This window comes from Sorex fumeus, unplaced genomic scaffold, assembly GCF_029834395.1.
Source record: "Sorex fumeus unplaced genomic scaffold, SorFum_2.1 ptg000008l, whole genome shotgun sequence".
Taxonomy (NCBI): Eukaryota; Metazoa; Chordata; class Mammalia; order Eulipotyphla; family Soricidae; genus Sorex; species Sorex fumeus.
Window position 1 is genome coordinate 74,561,339 of NW_026606065.1, and position 19,534 is coordinate 74,580,872.

At 40.7% G+C, this 19,534-nt stretch overlaps 1 protein-coding gene across 1 annotated transcript in view; it reads right to left on the bottom strand.

The window, feature by feature from the left end:
• The window catches only part of VWA8 (von Willebrand factor A domain containing 8), a 365,156-nt gene that overhangs the window by 55,282 nt on the left and 290,340 nt on the right, over nucleotides 1–19,534 (bottom strand). The window contains exons 38-40 of the mRNA XM_056109482.1: nucleotides 11,742–11,850; nucleotides 6,280–6,436; nucleotides 681–789 (exon numbers count right to left, since the gene is read on the bottom strand). Coding sequence (XP_055965457.1) covers nucleotides 681–789; nucleotides 6,280–6,436; nucleotides 11,742–11,850 — 375 coding nt within the window. The remainder of the gene's footprint in view (nucleotides 1–680; nucleotides 790–6,279; nucleotides 6,437–11,741; nucleotides 11,851–19,534) is intronic.

A 19,534-nucleotide genomic window follows, 5' to 3' on the forward strand; every position in this document is an offset into this window, starting at 1 on the left:
GGAAATACCAAAGCATCTTGGTAATTACTTTCAGGGTCAAGAACAATAGGAAGTAAACCAGAAGCAGCAAGTCTGTAAGAATGCAGAACATCAGGCAATACTGGGGGTAGGGTGAAGGTTGGGGTAGGTGTGGGGGTAAGCAAGAGTGGAAGGAGAAGCTAGAGGCTATAAAGACTTCACAACTTGTATGGTCTAAAATATTCTGTGGGGTTCAATGCCTGGTATCCCATATGGCCCACTGAGCAGCACCAGGATTAATTCCTGAGCACAGAGTCAGGAGTAACCCCTGAACACTGCCAGGTGTAGTCCAAAAACAAAAACCAAATATATATATATATATATATATATATGAATAAACAAGGTTCCTCTGTCTTTCCTGTCAGTAATTGTAAAATGGTGTGTAGGAAGAGAAGAGAATCCCATTTGAGAATTTCTCACAGAGGTAGAATGCTCACAGATCTTACCTGGTGGGACTCTAGGATTCTGGTGGCCTCTAGGTTGAAGGTAAAACTTATTTCTTGAGCAGGAGGAAAGATAAGGTAAAAATATTTTTCCTTGGCAAAATCAACTAAGAAAGTCATGGAATGAATTTATAGTTCCATGTAAGCATGTTGGCGTTGATTAATATTTTTTCCTGATCTACTGATTATAGTACATTTGACTCATAAATAAAGAATTACCTGTAAGTTATCCAGTATTATTCGGAGAGCATGTACTTGGCGCCGAACAGCACCTGAAAACCTTTCATAGCTCGCTGCATCATATTCACTCATTTGGATCTCCTTTAGCCTGAAATCAGAGAGGGCAAAAGAGACAAGCTAAAATCATGCACATTTCAGTGGGCACTTTATTTCCATTTGTCTACTGTTAGAACAAAAGCAAATTGCTCTGTCATTCCTGTTGCCTCCGAGAAAAAAAAACATGAACTGTTAACTCCAGTTAGGGGTCTCACAGGGGGGTAATAAATAAATAGGTTTCACTTCACTCAATGAAAACCCCTCAGACAATTAGGTTTCATACTGTTGTATCAATGATATACTAATTTGCTCATACACTTCTTTTTAATAAATAAATAAATGAATATGTGTGTGTACTTCTATAAAGAAAATGGGAGCAGCTCCCAAGCCAGAAAAATCAATGCAAATCTCAAATTCTTATCTTTAACATAGTCTCCTGAATTGCTAATTGCTTTGTGTATGTGTGTGGGTGCTCATGAGTGCAATGTTGGAAGTACATAACGGGAAACCTTTTCTCCTTTTTTCTTTTTGTGCTAGGGATTGAACCCAGGACCTTACACATATGAGACGTTTGCTCTACCTCTGAGCCATACCCTCAGGTCTAGATAGTTGAAACTGGAGGGAAGTGGACACTCCGGTTGAGGGAATGTTGAATGCATGAAACCCTATCATTAGCAGAACTGTAAATGGAATCGAACCGGGGTCAGCCCGGATCGGCTGCATGCAAGGCAAGTGCCCTACCCGCTGTGCTATATTTTAACCACCTTAGACTTCAATAGAAACCAAATGATAAATGAGAATGATTGATCTCTAATCCTCCTGGACAGTCTGGGCACTGGGAAGAATCTATCACTGGGTAGAGGGCTAAGGCCGAAACTCAATAATCACTTACAGTTAGGTCTAAAACCACCACCAGGTATATCTGCAATTACTCCTGCCCATCTGACCCCAAACCTAGGTTAGCCCCTGCCAACTAAGGTTTCAAAATCTTCCATGACCTTGCCAGTAAAACAGATTTGTCTTTCTATATTGTACAAGTATATATTTGATAAATTACATAGGTTATGCTCTCTACCTCTTCTATATCTAGGAAGGCAATATGCATTTTCCCAAAGAAAAGAGATTAAGAAAAAAATAGGCAGACATAGCTTAACCTTTGAAGAATGAAAAATACATGTGTGCATGCGTGCGCTCACGCGCGCACACACACACACATTCACATACACAACCACATCAAGGAATGGGTCAGGTACGTGATAAGTCCTCTCAAGTGGACTGGACTTTTTAGATATTACAATTAGCTCAAGACATAGGACTACTTTTGGCATGATCAAACTGGGCCCCTAAGCACACTACATGCTTTTTTAATTAGGAAGAAGACTGGAAACATATTCCAGGTTGTGCTGGCTTTCAGAAGGATCACCTACAAGGTGTTCAAAGCTGATCACATTCTGAAAGATGAAGAACAAAGCAGAGAAGGGGAAAAGAGCACTGGAAATTTTAGCCTCTGGATCCAAGAACTTGCCAGAGCTAATAGGCTTAAGCCCACAAAACTAGCTGAAAATACGTCTTTCTGCTGCTTTTAGCCTGGATCAAAACTGCAAGGCACAGCTGCTTCACATCCTAGTAATCTAAATGGACTAACTGCACTTTGTTGGCAGAGCATACTCTTAAAGGGTATATTTATTATTACGTAAGAGTCTGGGAATTTTAGTTCTCATTTTACTTTTTCTTATAGGCTAGACTTAAGTATTATAATTTTGGATCGATTATAAGAAAACAAGAGAAAACATGAGACCCACTGTGTGAGGTTGATTAGTTTTTCAAATGGTGGTGGGTACAATTTTCATAGCTGATGTCTACCTTAACCACTTTTCTAAGTGGATGAAAGCACTCACTGCACCATCTACTTCACGCACATTTTATTGGTTTAATGTTTCTGTTCCACCGTATACTTGTCTTATGTTTGGTTATTGGTTAGTCTTCTTAATCAATAAATTCCTGGCATACAGGATTGGTAACTAGCTAGAATCCAGGAACAAATAAATGCTAAGTAAGTGTGATGTTAGGGCCAGAGCAAGAGTACAGTAGGTAGGGTTTCTTGCCTTTCATGTGGCCTAACTGGATTCCAACTCCGGCACACCCTATAGTCCCAAGCCCCACTACAAGTGATCTCTGAGTGCAGAGAGCCAGGAGTAAGACTTGAGTGCAGCTGGGTAAGGATAAACCAACATCAACAACAACAAAATGTGATATTATTGTTTCATTCAGCTCTTCAAAGCCTTATGGTAAACCTCGAGTCTGATGGATAGGTCTGGCTGTAAGTATGGGTTTAGTCGATATCCGAGTTAAATAGTAGAGGGTACTATAGCTACATGTAAATGTGTGTATATTATTCATCTCACAAGTCCATATGAGTGTTCCCTATGAGCCAGGTTCTGGGTACAGGTACCGGCAATATATTATGGAGCACATAAAACTCCATAACAAACTTAGTGAGGAAATAATTGACTATTCATGCAATTAAGGACATAATGAAAATGAGTGATAAGAACTATGGAGAAAAGATACAAAGTGTTATAAAAGCAAAAATATGGGTACCCAAGCTCACTCTACACATACCTAGACCATAAAAAAAGCCTTTAAAGCTATTTGGTGAAAGTGATCAATTAATAGTTTTTAGAGATATTATGACAGTATTGTGTGTTCAGATCTTTTTAAGAGTGCTTATGTTTTGGAGCAAATTTGATATATTTATGATAAAAAGAAGGGAATCTTGGACTAGCTTCTTTTTGAAATTGGGAAAACAGGGTCACATGGTTAAGTATATACATATTTTAAAAACAAATTTTAACTTATGTTTTAAAAGTTCCATAACAAAAAGTGAAAGAAAATTCTTTAGAAGTAATAAACTGAAAATTAAATGGGAGTATTTACTGCATGAAAGTAGAGAGCCATACTTCTGTTTTATTGTTCTCCTTTTTCAGGACCTCATACATTTTTCTTGATTCCTATTCTTTATTAATAAAGTTTTATTTAGTTAATCTATTGTGTGTGTGGTATTAAGGATTGAACTCAGGGCCTCACGCATGCAAGGCAGATTCTCTACATTAAGTCACATTCCCAGTCCTCTTTATCAAATTCTCGCCCACCTCCTTTGTCTCCAGCCGCCTTATGGCCTTCTCTTTTCTTGGACACTTTTTTCTCTGTATGACTTTCTCACTGATTCTCTGTTGCATCTGCACACTTTCCCACCTTACAGTCAATAAATTTAGTGGCTTTATTATCGCAGATGCCTCACAAGTTTTTCCCCACGGGTCCTTGGTCCTTAACAGAACCCCATTCGTATTATGAAAATAAAGGACTTTAAGTCCCTACTTAAAGGTCCCGATTCCATGTGAACTATTTGTGTGTCAGGGTATGCTAAACATTTGTCAATTTATGCAAAACTTAGACATTGACTCATGAGATTTTGAACTTGGCAACAAACAATAGGAACTAAATTCATTAGAGAAGGGAGAAAGACATGCATAGTGTATAGGCAAACACACATAATATTGTAACGTTCTGGTTAAGATTTTGCAATGTTTAAATTTGAGCAAAGCCTTTCCAAAGTACTACTTTCACCTTTTTCTTTCTTGAGAAGTTTAAGCTGCTTTTATTTATATAAAAGTATATCATATAAAAGCATAACTGAAGAGAAAGGGAGAGGGAAGTCACCTTTCTCCAGCATAAATTCAGGCAGTGCGAATCAGCACTAATAGCTCCAGGTGGCCAGAGAGAAGGCAGGGCTGTGGCGTGGAGGAGACTAATACTTGTGCCTTATTACCTGCCAAGCACATGAGGGTCCCATGGCTCCCAGACATCCCTGAGGGTGAGGCAGGAGGGACCTGCGTTCTTGTACCCATTGTTCTGGACTGTTTACTTGCAGGGTGTGTAAGCAAAGCATGTAATGAGATACCAGATGTTCTAAGTGGGAGGAATTTCATAACACACACACTGGAGCCTGCTTTTTGCCTAACTGCACCCAGCCAGTCTCACCGAGCACAAAAATGTAAATCTTCTTCCCAAATCACGACCAATCCCTTCATTCCTGAAGGAGATAGTGCTTGGTCTGTGGTAATTTTTTACTGTTAGCTAAAGATGCCTAGATTCCTCTCATTTCTTAGATGGTTCCAATCAAAATGACTCATAATGGTTCTGGATTGTTTGAAAGTCACAGGCCTGAGGGCCTCGGTTGCAAGGCCCTACCCCGTCAGGGCCTTACCATTCGATCTCCTGCTCCACCACGCCAGCTGGTACCTAACCCCAGTGAGAAAGCTGACTCTCTCGGCTGGGGATACTATGCTCAAGTGACCTCCGTGTCGCGGCACATTTACTTTTCCCTTCTTGCAAAGTGCAAATTCGGATTGTGCTCAAGCCCCAGCTCACAGTGGCCTTCTGTGTTTTTCTGTGTACTGCCAGAGGGCCTGGAGTCTAGATAGACTGCCCGAGCACAGAGTGCGATGTGTGTGAAGTATGTGAGATCTGTCTCCATGCAAACCTGAAAGATTCCTAAGGGCAAGAAGAGGTCATTATCTGAAATTAGCTGATTGACCCTGTGGTCTAGGAACAGAGGTGAAAGCAGGGATTTATTCTCTTTCTCTGTTTTTGGGCCATATTTGGGGGTGCTCAGGGCTTACCCCTGGCTCTAGGCTCAGGAGTCACTCCTGGTGGGCTTGGGAGACAGTATAGGATGCCAGGAATCGAACCTGGGTCACCCACCTGCAAGGAAAGCATCCTACCTGCTGTACTGTAACTCTGGCCCCAGGATTTAATTTCTCTTAAGAGAACTGTCTTTGGTTATTGTCATGTGCTAAATTATTTTGTCTACAGAGTTCATGTGCCATTCATACATTTCAAAGGGCCCTAGTCGACAAACTTTGCACCCCAGATGGGGAGGGGCAGAGACTGGAGGTGACAGAGGGGAATGGGGAGGGATTTTTGGCAGAGGTAAGGGGAGGTACCTGTGTGCATCCAAATCGTAAACTTTATCACCATCTTAAATACATTACTTTAACTATAATGGTTTTTTTGTTTTGTTTTTTAAAGCATGAGTAGAAAGAGGGCAGAGAGATGGCACAGCTGGTAGGGCGTTTGCCTTGCATGAGGCTGACCCGGGTTTGAGTCCTCTGCCCCTCTCAGAGAGCCCGGCAAGCTACTGAGAGTATTTCACCCGCATGGCAGAGCCTGGCAAGCTCCCCGTGGCATATTCAATATGCCAAAAACAGTAACAACAAGTCTCACAATGGAGACGTTACTGGTGCCTGCTCCAGCAAATCGATGAACAATGGGAGGACAGTGCTACAAGAGTAGAAAGAATGGTGGATTGATTCTGTGCTCACTTGACTATCTTCACTGGCATGAGGGTTGCTTATGGATTTCAGTGTATGATCCAACTTGCTGCAAGAGGTTGAGACACTTACAAACTGGTGTCATCTCAGGGTCCCAGAGAGGTTTCACCACCATAGCCAACACTGTTCCAAAGGTTCCAGACACTCACCTCTGCTGGAATGCCCTCTGGCCCATCTCTCTGGCGGCTCGCTTCACCTCCTCAGGAACTGCGTCTTTCTCAACCTGTGATACCTGGTACACTGTGTGGCCAGAATCCAGCCGGTAAGGACCGCCTTTGCCACCCAGACCAGCAGTGTCTCTTCCCCCTAGGAAGATACCATGAAAACCCATCTGGTAAGTCTGAACCAGATCACAAAAGTCAAATCACAGCTTTGAAAGCATGAGGCATATTAATTATGCTTAGCAAATAATTAAGTACCCTCTAATGCTGTACGGAACAGGTATAATTAGAGCTTATAAAGTGCTCGTAGGAAAATGTTTACATATTTCTCCAGTAGGATTATCTCTTCAATACTCCCAGTTGAATGCAACCAGCAGTCAGGATGCTAAGATCGAACCATATAGTAAATAATCCTCACAAAATGAACCATTCAATGGGAAAGGATATTCGCCGAATACACATCTGACAAGGGGTTGATATCCAGGATATACAAAATACTGGTTAAACTCCACAAGAAGAAAACATCCAACCCCATCCAAAAATGGGGCAATGAAATGAACAGAAACTTTCTCAAAGAAGAAATCCGAATGGCAAAAAAGCACATGAGAAAATGCTCTACATCATTAATCATCAGGGAGATGCAGATCAAAACCACAATGAGATACCATCTCACACCTCAGAGACTAGCCCACATTCAAAAGAACAAAAGCAACCGATGCTGGCGTGGATGTGGCGAGAAAGGGACACTCCTTCACTGTTGGTGGGAATGTCCACTGGTTCAGCCCTTCTGGAAAACAGTATGGACGATTCTCAAAAAATTAGAAATTGAGCTCCCATTTGACCCAGCAATACCACTCCTGGGAATATATCCCAGAGAGGCAAAAATGTATAGTCGAAGTGACATCTGCACTTGTTTGTTCATTGCAGCACTCTTTACAATAGCCAGAAACTGGAAGAAACCTGAGTGCCCAAGAACAGATGACTGGTTAAAGAAACTTTGGTACATCTACACAATGGAGTACTATGTAGCTCTTAGAAAAGATGAAGTCATGAAATTTACATACAAGTGGTACAATATGGAAAGTATCATGCTAAGCGAAATGAGTCAGAAAGAGAGGGATAGACATAGAAAGATTGCATTCATCTGGGGGATATAAAGTAACAAAGTATGAGATTAATACCCAAGAATAGCTGAGATCAGCACCAGGAGGATTACTCCATAACTTAGAGGCCAGCCGGGTATCCTAGAGGAAAGGGCAGTTCAGATAGAGAAGGGAGCACCAAATAAAGGATGTTTGGAGGATCCTCCCAGGAGGGGAGATGCATGTCAAAAGTAGACTATGGACTGAACATGTTTGCCACTCAATGCCTCTTTTGCAGACCACAACACCCAAAAGGAGAGAGAGAACACAGGGGATTGCCCTGCCACAGAGACAGGGGGGATGGGGGGATGGGGGTGGGAGGGATATTATCCATGGTGGTGGAAAATGGGCACTGGTGGAGGGATGGGTATCTGATCATTGTATAATTGAAACCAAAGCACAAAAAATTGTAAATCTACAACTTTAAAAAAAAATACAATAAAGGGGAAAAAAAATGAACCATTCAAAAGGAAGGTGCAACAGGAGTCTGATGCTAGGATGGTTGAGATACTCCTGAATGACACTCAGTTGTAGCTCAGCAAAGATTTGGCCTTTCATTTGCAGCACCCAGTATTGACTTGGGTCACTGCACATTTGACTTACATACTTATCAATAAGATCTTGGAAATGCTGAGTGACAATCCACCTCTCACTTACTCTCCCAGTGAGAAGGCATAGCAGGGTTCAACTAAGTCATACAACACTATAAAGTGCTCGCTCTCTTCTCTCACAGAGGACTTTGGCACCAGCCTACTTTGATAGACTTCTATACATGATCTCTGTTTACGTTTGATTGTCTTAGGCAGAACTCAGCATTTGAATAGTGAGCTGAGTTCTTGACTCTCAAAGACCTCTCTAGCAAGCAGAGACAAGAGGGAACACGTTCAGCTGGGAAAAAGTCTTCGCATGGGGGAATGGTGGTGGATGGGGCTAAGGTGCTTACCCCCAGCTTACTGCCTGACCCCAGCAGTGCTCAGGGCTTACTCCTGATTTAGTGCTTAGGGGCGATTCCTGGCAGTGCTTGAGGAACAGCATGCAGTACCAGGAAAGGAGCTGGGGGCAGCTGCAGGCAAGACATGGCAGTCGCTCTGGACTATCTTTTGGCCCCATTGGAAGAAGCATTTTATATGCTTGTTTTGAGAAGCATAAAAAGAACGAAGACTCTTATGTCCAGATGAATCTGAAACAGAGAGGTCTGGAATCCTAAGACAACACAGAGAATAGGACTATTGTTGAGTGGCAGCATAAAACTAAAAGAGGACATGGACAAACAGAGCTCCTGGGAGTCAGATTAATGATACGGGGTAGGCCCAATATTTCTAAAATCACACTGGACAAGCCTCTCTAGGTAGCTGTCCTGCCCTTACTACGGGCTCTGAAGAGAGAATCAGAAATTAAATATTTAGATGAGCCTGTTCTTGAAATAAAGAAACAAAGTTGCCTTTCAATGGTGTCTTCCAGGTTAGGATGTTTCCCTCTTCTTCATCCACCCAACTTCTATCCATAAGCCATGGCTCAGTCTAAATTCCACTGACATCTGTTTTGATGACTCGATCTCATGGGGATCAACATTCTTGTACACTTCTTGTTATTAATTTTCTTTTCTCATCAGCTATGTTATGGCTGGGACAGTTTATATATCTTGAGAGGCTACTTAGTATATATTTGTTAATTAAATGAACAACATTCTTCTTCCCTCATGTTGTCTTGGCTTTTTTTTTTCAAATGAGAGAAAGTCAGGCTAAGGATATTAGTTTCTCTGTTTTGTAAAAGATGAAAATGATATAGAGAGCAAGCAACCTACTCATACCAGTGCTTTAGCCAAGACCAGAAACCACTTACAGCAACTTTGACCTCTAACTTAGAATATATGATAAACACTACTAGATTTTGAACAGTTTTTTAATACAAACCCAAGTTTATAGGCATATAAGCATATATTATGTAATGTCTCATAAGCAGCTTATGTTGTAAATATATACATAATAGGCAATATTTTAAAAAGTGTTGCAATTTTGGCTAACAGGAGACCTTGTTTGCCTTGTCTAAATACACTCATATTTAAATAATTAAAAAATACTAAGTTGACCCAAAACTCTATGATTTCTCATCTGGACTCCCAGTTTATTTCTGCTGCTTTGTAATGATTAAAGTACTAGTAATCAGTTTACCTTGTTCATTCGTATACAACTTGGGGATTTAGAAGACAAATGAAAATTGCTGAAGTAGCAGAATGTGCTGTACAGTACATGCTAATATGGCAGATGATATAAATTAGTATTAGCTGATACAGCATTATTAATATAGTTAAGCTAGACTGCCTAAGTTCAATTCCTGGCTCCAATGCCACTATCACTGCCCTGGGAAAGTTCCTTAAAGAATTTTTGTTTCTTCATCTGTAAAATGAGGATACTAATAATCACTTCATGGGAATATCATGAGACAAAAATGCTTAGGATAGAATTCAGCACAAAATAAGAGTCACATTAAAGAGTGCTCTTAACTATTATTTAGTCAACCACTAGTCACACAGAACAAGGTTGCTTTCTAAAGTTTATAAAGCATAAAGTTAAAAAGTTTGGTTAAATTATGCTAAATTTTTCTTTGCTTCCTTGGATCGTTAAATAGTGCAATAAATATCAGCATGCAAGGCTTCCCTTATGAAAGTCTAGGCAGATCCTTTCCTTTTGGTAAATACCATGAGAAGAGGCTATTAATTATAATATGTTTGACTTTTAATTTGAGCACCTCTTATTTTAATTTTATTTACAAAGTGGTGGTGGAAAATCCCTTTTCAGATGGATGTGACTCCTGGCTATCACTTGTGGATGGCCTGTAGGGAAATGGACTAGTAAGTGGACAATAGCAATGAACTACATAAGTAGAAAAGCAGTTTCTTGACTCTATTTCCTTCCCATAGGATGCTGTCCTGAGGTATGGGTGGTTGTCCTGAGTGTTGTCCTGAGGTATGTCCCGGTAGGATGCTGTCTTGAGGTATAGGGAGTGCTTAAAACTCCCTAGGCACTGAGATAACATCATGATTTATCATTCTGGTTAAAGGGCGAAAGGACCCATGAAATAGATTGAGTGAAGTCAGAATGAATCAAGTGAATGGGGCAGAGAAGTCATGAGGAGACAGTGCTGCATGGTCTCCACTTCCAAGAACCTTAATTGGGACTACTGGAATGAAAGATGTTGGCTGGATGTTCAAGACCCCAAGGCATAAACCTGAAGCCAAACTTGGCCCTCCTAAAACCAGTATGTACAATGAAGAGAGGACAAGACAAGGGTGCTCTTTGTGATGAAAAAGGAGTCAGGTAACTTTGTTGACTCAAAGGTAAGTTCAATGTACAGAATTCTAGGGAGAAGAATGACAGAGAGGAAAACAATCTGCAGCAAAGGAGCACTGATATGTTGAAAAGTAAATGTAGGGGAAAGGAAAACAGGGCTTCCAGTCAGGACAGATACATGTGCCAGAAGATTCAAGTAGAATAGCAAGAGCTTCCATTCCAAGAGTAATCTAGCACTGGGGGGACCCACACCTGGCCTGCTCATTCCACAATGCATTCCATATGGATTGAGTTTTCTTTGACCCCAATTTCCAGATCAAAGGACATTCCTAAAAATACCGTTTCTTTAAAGCTGAAGCTTGATGAATAAACAGAGTAGGCAAGAAGTTCACAGGCCTATTTGACAGCACATTGTCCCAGCACAAAACCCATTTCCTCCCCAGGCTGTCAAGGCCAAGAGGCACAGACCATCCTAAGGAAAGGCGAAAGGCAGAGTTTGTGCCAGCACTCCTCAGGGCTGCGATAAGATCAGACAGTGCACACACTGTCTGGCTCAATTCCTGCGATCCCGCAGATGTGTCTGTTCCAGTTCTCTCAGAGGAAAGAGGAAGACAGCAGTTATGGGAACAATGCTCTCCTCCGGCGGCCAAGAGGAAGCAATGACCACTGCCGTGGGTTCAAGCTGCAACCAACACTCTTATCTCAAAATCCTGCATCCTCAACACACGCATTTGTGAGATGCGGAAGACAAGGACCATCTCTTTTCAAAGCCAGCTGGTCAAGAATTTACTAGAGATTTTTGGCATGTTTCTAAGGCCATGGAATTTAAGAGAGATGATTAAGAGTTCAAATGAATGCATTCCTCATGCTAGGCCTTAAGCTCAGGATGTTACAATATGAATCTCATTTAAACGCATGACAACTATGTGAGACATAAATCTTGTGAGGCACCCTTTTCTCGACATGGGTTTGTGAAGTCTGGGGTAGCCCAACCCAGGAGACTGCCAGCGTCACTCACCTGTTCCTCCAGCCCATGTATTGCCACCCACATGGGGCATGTTGTCTGGATCTTCCTTCCCGTGTTTGGGGGAACTCACATCTTCACCACTGTCTCTGTCGATTGTTATCTGAAAATGAAGAATAGTGACATCATTAGCTTCTCATGCCCAACACCAGGAATGGTGTGACAGATTATATTCCTTAAGTTATTAAGGTATAAATGCAGGCTACCCCCGTGCTATGCCTGAAAATATTTCATCTGTTTAGCGGATCAGTTCTTATCATTTTTCATCCATTGAGTTGTGAAGGAGACAACACCCATTGAGTGGTGAAGTGAAGGAATTTAATTTTTATTTTTTTAATTAATTAATTTATTTATTTTTTATGAAAATATTTTATTTTATTTTTTTTCTTTTTTTTATTAGTGAAACACCATGAGGTACAGTTATAGACTTACAAATTTTGTGCTTGGGTTTCAGTTATACCATGATCAAGTGCCCATCCCTCCACCAGTGCCCGTCATCCATCACCACGGGTCCCAGCATCCCCCCCACCCCCCATCCCCCCTGTCCCATCCTGCCTCCGTGGCAGGGTATCACCCAACCCCATCAAAAAATGGGGCGAGGAAATGAACAGAAACTTTCGCAAAGAAGAAATTCAAATGGCAAAAAGGCACATGAGAAAATGCTCTACATCACTAATCATCAGAGAGATGCAGATCAAAACCACAATGAGATATCATTTCACACCACAGAGACTGGCCCACATCCACAAGAACAAAAGCAACCAATGCTGGCGCGGATGTGGCGAGAAAGGGACCCTCCTTCACTGCTGGTGGGAATGCCGGCTGGTCCAACCCTTTTGGAAAACAGTATGGACGATTCTCAAAAAATTAGAATTTGATCTGCCATTTGACCCAGCTATAGCACTCCTGGGAATATATCCCAGAGAGGCAAAAAGGTATAGTTGAAGTGACATCTGCAATTGTTTGTTCATTGCAGCACTCTTTACAATAGCCAGAATCTGGAAAAAACCTGTGTGCCCAAGAGCAGATAACTGGTTAAAGAAACTTTGGTACATTTACACAATGGAGTACTATGTAGCTGTTAGAAAAGATGAAGTTATGAAATTTACATACAAGTGGTACTACATGGAAAGTATCATGTTAAGCGAAATGAGCCAGAAAGAGCGGGGTAGACACAGAAAGATTGCATTCATCTGGGGAACATAAAGCAACAAAAAGGGAGAGTGACACCCAGGAATGGCTGAGATTAGTACCAGGAATTTTGCTCCATGACTGGAAGGCCAGCCACATGTGCTAGGTGAAAAGGAAGCTCAGATAGAGAAGAGAGCACCAAATAAAGGGTGTTGTGAGGACCCTCCCAGGGTGGGAGAAGCATGCTAAAAGTAGTCTATAGACCAAACATGATTGCCACTCAATGCCTCTCGTGCAAAACACAGTACCCAAAAGAAGAGAGAGAAGAATTTAATTTTTAAAGAACCTCTAAAAAAAAGAAAAAGAAAAAGAAAAAGAAAAAAATGAAAGGAAAGAGTCTGAACTGGTTTCGATTTTCAGAATTCTGGTGCAGAAGAACATTTAGACAAAGAATAGGGCCTATCAAAACTGGGAAAATGAATCTCACAAGTCTAAAAGGATCACTGCTCAGCTGTTCCAGATGAGTCTCAGGAGATACCAATCCACTTGCTTAATTTTCAAAGAAATACCATTCCTTTGAAAAATTGGGGCTCTACTCTTTTGCAAACCATAGCACCCAAAAGGAGAGAGAGAACAAAGAGAATGCCCTGCCACAGAGGTGGGGGGGATGGGGGGTGGGAAGGATACTGGGACTGGTGGTGGTGGAGAATGGGCACTGGTGGAGGGATGGGTATTCGATCATTGTATAACTGAAACCCAAGCACAACTGTACCTTATGGTGTTTCACTAATAAAAATTATTAAAAAAAGAAAAAAAAAAGAAAAATTGGGGCTCTAGCGATAGCACAGTGGGTAGGGTGTTTGCCTTGCATGCAGCCAACCCGGGTTTGATTCCCAGCAACCCATATGGTCCCCTGAGCACTGCCAGGAGTAATTCCTGAGTGCAGAGCCAGAGTGCAGAGCCAGGTGTGACCCAAAAAGCTAAAAAAAAAAAAAAGCCGATTTTCTAAAAAAAAAAAAAAGATATTCAAGAAAAAAATAAAGAACTACAAAAAAAGAAAAATTAATATAAAGCATATGGGAAAGAAAGCAGAAAATGTATCCAGGACTTTAGAAATGGTTGTTATTCACATAGCCACTAACAGTTGCTTTTTTTCCTGGAGTCATTCTAATTTTATTATAATATTATGTAAATTTCCCAATTCAACCTTATATAAGAAATGAACTTACTAATTATTTAAATACCAAGAAGATAAGTGGCATGTTAGCTCCCCTTGGTGACAGCCCGCAGATCAATGGTCTCTAACTTTGCTCGGTACAGATTCATCAACAGGACTAAGAGCCCACACAGGAATTCCAACTCTAGAAGTCAGTTCAATAGATATCATGACAAAATAAAAAGAGCTTAAAGCAGTCACATTTCTGCTTCAAGCTAGGAGTTTGGTCTCAAATAACTTTCAATGTAGACCCCCCAAAATTCATCTATCTGTTGATGATAGATGAATAGAAAATCATCTATTCTCTATAAGTATAAATAATACTTATAGAGAACGTACTGGTAGGTTAGATACCACTCACAGTACAGGGAACTATAAGCCAGAGATTTGATCATGGCCCAGCTCCTTACAGTGGAGCAGGCAGCATGCGAGAGGAATTTGGGAGCATGACACAGATCATGCTTTTCACCACTGCTTCGCAACCTTTTGCTGACCATGACCACCCTTCTTGTTTACTTCCTGGACCTCCTTGAAATATCCTGGAGGTCAACAGGGAGCTATATCACCCCGGTAGCTAAATGCTTTAGAACACTTCTTTTGAATATATTTCATGTTGGATATTAGAATTAACAAAAGTAGACAAATAATTTAAGGCTTTTGCAAGTGAAATGGCTACTTAGAATGAATTCAATATCATTTTTCATTGTCTTATGTCCAGAGTAGTTAACTTCTATTTATTTTTTGTTTTTGGGGTCATGCCCGGCAATGCTCAGGCGTTACTCCTGGCTCTGCATTCAGGAATTACTCCTGGCAGTGCTCAGGGGATATACGGGATGCCGGGGATCCAACTCAGGTCAGTCGCATGCAAGGCAGATGCCCTACCCGCTGTATTATTGCTCCAGTCCAACTTCTATAAAAACTTCCAGTTTATGACAATAAAGAGATTTCAATTAAATAGACCTTTCTGCCATTAACACTGTCAACATTAACAGTTTTCTCAATTGTAGTATGTTTCAGGAAAATTTAACATCAAGACATGTTAACTGATCTAAATCCAAACATAATCAGACTGAAAATGTGTAAGAATAAATTATCTTTTTTTTAAAAAAAAAATTAGACTTTGCAGTGGGCTGGAGCAAGAGCACAGCAGTAGGGCATTTGCCTTGCACGCAGTCGGCCTGGCCGAGCCGAGTTTGATTCCTCCGCCCCTCTCAGAGAGTCCAGCAAGCTACTGAGAGTATCTCGCCCACACGGCAAAGCCTGGCAAACTACCCATGATGTATTAAATATGCCAAACACAGTAACAACAAAGTCTCACAATGGAGATGTTACTGGGCCCGTTCGAGCAAATCAATGAACAATGGGAGGACAGTGCTACAGTGCAGACTTTGCAGATTAGTTGGGAATATTTAGAGAATAACTGAACACTTAAGATGCTTCCCTCTGGAAACTTTATTCTACTTTTCAACTCATCAAGAGCTAATGTAAGAGAAAAAACAGTAAATTAAGGTATGTCTATTAAATGTAAGATTTTTACACCACCACAAACAGAATTTTTTGTGATGGTAGAAACATTTATTTCGTTTATATAACCAGCTGAGCCTCACAGGGTGGTGGAATAACTATTCTGAACGCCATTCCTCATTTTGAAATGTGTGGGCACAGGTATGTACACTATTGTACACTGTTTAACAATAAGAGAAATTTAGAAGAGAAATGGAAAGCAAATTTCTATGTGTAGGGTACATTATTTTCATCAAATTTTTTTCCTTTAGACAAATATATGATATAGTCCTTTGAATGTGTATTAAACAAGAATAGCTTCTTAAGAATAAGTACTATAATAGCGAGGATACAGAAACAGCCCAAATGTCAAATGACAGATGAATGGATATTCATAAGATGAAATCATGAAATCTGCTGCAATGTGGATGAAGCTGGAGGATATCATATTAAGTGAAATAAATCAGAGGGAGAAAAAACAAATCTGGATGATCTTACCCATCTGTGGAATACAAAACAAGGGAATAGATAGTATCAAACAATGACAAATCCTTGCAGTTACATTGCAAAACTAAGACAACCCAGTAGTGGGGTATTGGGGAGGGGTGGGGGACAATGAAGAGAGAGTCCAAAGGTGATACAGGACAGCTGTGGTGGGTCTTGAACACTTTGGTGGAAGTCAGGTGCAATACTGTAAACTTTAACAATTGTAACCATGTTCCCTAAAATATTACTAAAAAAAGAATAAAATAACAAATACTAACAGTGATGGCACAGAGTGAAAGAAAAAGTCCTTCAGTTAAACTCCAGTTGTACCTCTGAAATGATGCTGCTTAAGTTCCAAAGATGCCCATCATGGGCTCTAAGAAAACAGGCTATGAAATTTCTGAGCAGAAAGGAATTGGCATGTTCTTTGTCACTTAAGTGTCTTGCCAGGCCCCTCTGCTGGAAAACAGAAAACAAGGTAGCTTCATACCAACTCCAGTGGAAAGTCAGACAGAGATGCTTCGACATAAATAGGCAAGAATAAACAACCATTAGTCTATGCCTGACTTATTCCAGAGAAACACATGCCGTAAAATTCCAGGGATACTGTCAGACATTGAGGAATTTGATTTTGGGTTATTTTATGGATGCCACTGTACTCAGAGAGTTCTATTTTTCTTAGGTAGGTGGGAGGGACATGTCTGCCAAGGGATTAAAGACTATTTTAGGGCATCTCTTACATAAATTGACAATGATTCATGAAAGGTACAAGGCAGGATGTCTAGGACAATCCTACCCAGGACAGAAACTGAAGCAGGTGCTAGCAAAGGGCTACCAATGGAGGAAGCTTATTTCCTTGAGACATGAGTGTGGTATAGAGCTACAGGGCATTTATAAAGTTGATAAAATGCTGAATGCTTGGAAGTTGGTGCTGAGAAATACTTGAACTGCATTTCCTTTAGGACTGGTTTCATCTAGAAAGAACTCAGTGCAATTACTTATATAGACATTATGCTATTCACTGAAATGGAGACAAAATTTTCCAAAACCATGACATATCAAGGTCCTTTATAACTTGTAATGCAATTTGATATGTTTCTCACAGATGACAAACTCTACTTCCTTTCAGGAAAATGTGTAGTAATCCTACTTTTATCCTCTTAAATGAATTAAAATGGAAAAAATGGATCCTGTAAATTATAACCCATAAAATTTCCAGAGTAAAGCAAACCAAAACCAGAGAAGGCAAAGGCTATGACTCACTAAAGTCCTATAATTCTGGGCAAGGCCCATATATGTTAAGTTCCTTTTTAAGCTCATGAACTATTGGCAAAATGATTAGATGATCACTTGGCACTTGTCACTTGTGATCCCGTTGTTCATCGATTTGCTCGAGTGGGTGCTAGTAACATCTTCATTCATGCCAGCCCTGAGATTTTAGCTTACTCCTTACTCCTTGCTCGTCCTTCCCAACGCTGCCATATTGGAGGCTCTTTCAGGGTCAAGGGATTGAGGCCCATTATTGTTACTGTTTTTGGCATATCACATATGCCACGGGTAGCTTGCCAGGCTCTGCCATGCAGGAGGGATACTCTTGGTATCAAATAGTATTAGATAATATATAGAATATAATTCTGGACCAAAAGTTAGCTGCTGAGAACTGACTGGATTAACACAGTTGATTATCATTTTCTATCACTAGCTGTGCTGGACTGGGGAGAGAATGCAGTGGGCTGAGTGCTTGCTTCGAAAGTGAGAGCTCCTGGTTTGATCTCTGGCGCTGCACAGTTCCCTAAGTACTCCCAGAAGGCAACCTCAAGGACAGAACCAGGAGTACCTCTGAGCACTGCTGAGGAGTGTCTCCCCAACATCCTTTTTCCAAAAAATAAAAACAACAAAGAACTAAGTGGCATGGCAGACATTTCTAGTTGTCTGACCAATAACCATTTCATCTTCCTCACTCCTCCCCCCCTTTTAAACAGAAATCCATTGAATGAGGATGTTTGGCTGGAATTATACACAGTAATCTCATTTCCATTAGCTAGTGGTTGGTCTAGGGAAATGCTTGTGGTCTACCTCTGAGATTCAATAGAAAGTCTGTTGGGTGGTTTCCAGGAAAGATCCTCACCCCCACAAGGTAACAGGAGAGATCTCTGTACTCTCCCTCTCCCTCCACCACTTCCTATTGTAGGCCATGGTTATTTGAAGCTGTGACACATGGAATGTAGCCTCAGCTAGCAACAAGAAGATGGCAGAGGAAATGTTCCTGGTAACTTTGTTGAGTTGCAGAGGCAGTTCTGGAATCTGATTACATATATTAGCAAATAATAAATGTCCTTAAAGTTTTAGGCTATAATTCAACTGTATAGTTTTAAATGTTAGTTGGATTTTCTGCTACTTGAATTCAATTGCATGTAAACTAACTGAATCATGCTTTATTTTAAAATTTATTTGCGGGACTAGGGATTGAACTCAGGTCTCAAGCACATAAGGCACTGCATTTTACCATTGATCACATCCCTGGCCTTCATTTATGTTTTAAAAGATGATCAAGAGGCAACAGAGCAAAAGTTATTATTTAGAATTTCTGGGAGGATGTCCAATTTTAACATGGATACTAGATTTAAATTTTCTGTCACTAAAAATTGCCATAATACAGAAGTTCTATCACTTTTCGCCAAAAGGCACAAGAATAGGAGGCCACCATCCTTTGTCAGGGAAATGAAAATCATAACGACAATGGTATCAGCTCATACTTGTGAGAAATACTATGACCTAGAGATAAGAAACAGTAAGTGTTGGTGAGGAAGCCATGTATACTGTTGGTAGGAACGTAAAGTCAGTTTGGAAAATAACACTGAAGTTCCTTAAAAATTAAAAACAAAAATTCCACGTAATTCAGTACTCCTGGGCTGGAGTGATAGCACAGTGGGTAGGGTGTTTGCCTTGCACGCGGCTGACCTGGGTTTGATTCCTCTGCCCCTCTCAGAGAGCCCAGCAAGCTACTGAGAGTATCTTGCTCACACGGCAAAGCCTGGCAAGCTCCCCGTGATATTTCGATATGCCAAAAACAGTAACAACAAGTCTCACAATGGAGACATTACTGGTGCCCACTCAAGTGAATCAATGAACAATGGGTGGACAGTGCTATAGTGCTAATTCAGTACTCCAACTTTTGTATATTTACCTGAAAAATATCAAAGAACATGGCTTCAAAGAGGTAAATACACTCCATTTTTATTCCTGCATTTTGGTGGTATACCTGGCAGTGTTTCAGGGGTGATGTGATCATGGGGACTGAACCGAGGTTGTCAACACATGCAAGGCATGTGCTCTACCAACTGAGTCACATACCTACCCAACATTATTTAAAATAATCAACAGAACCAACTTAAGTGCTCATCAACCAACTTCATCAAAAGATGTGATGTACACACACATACATACACAG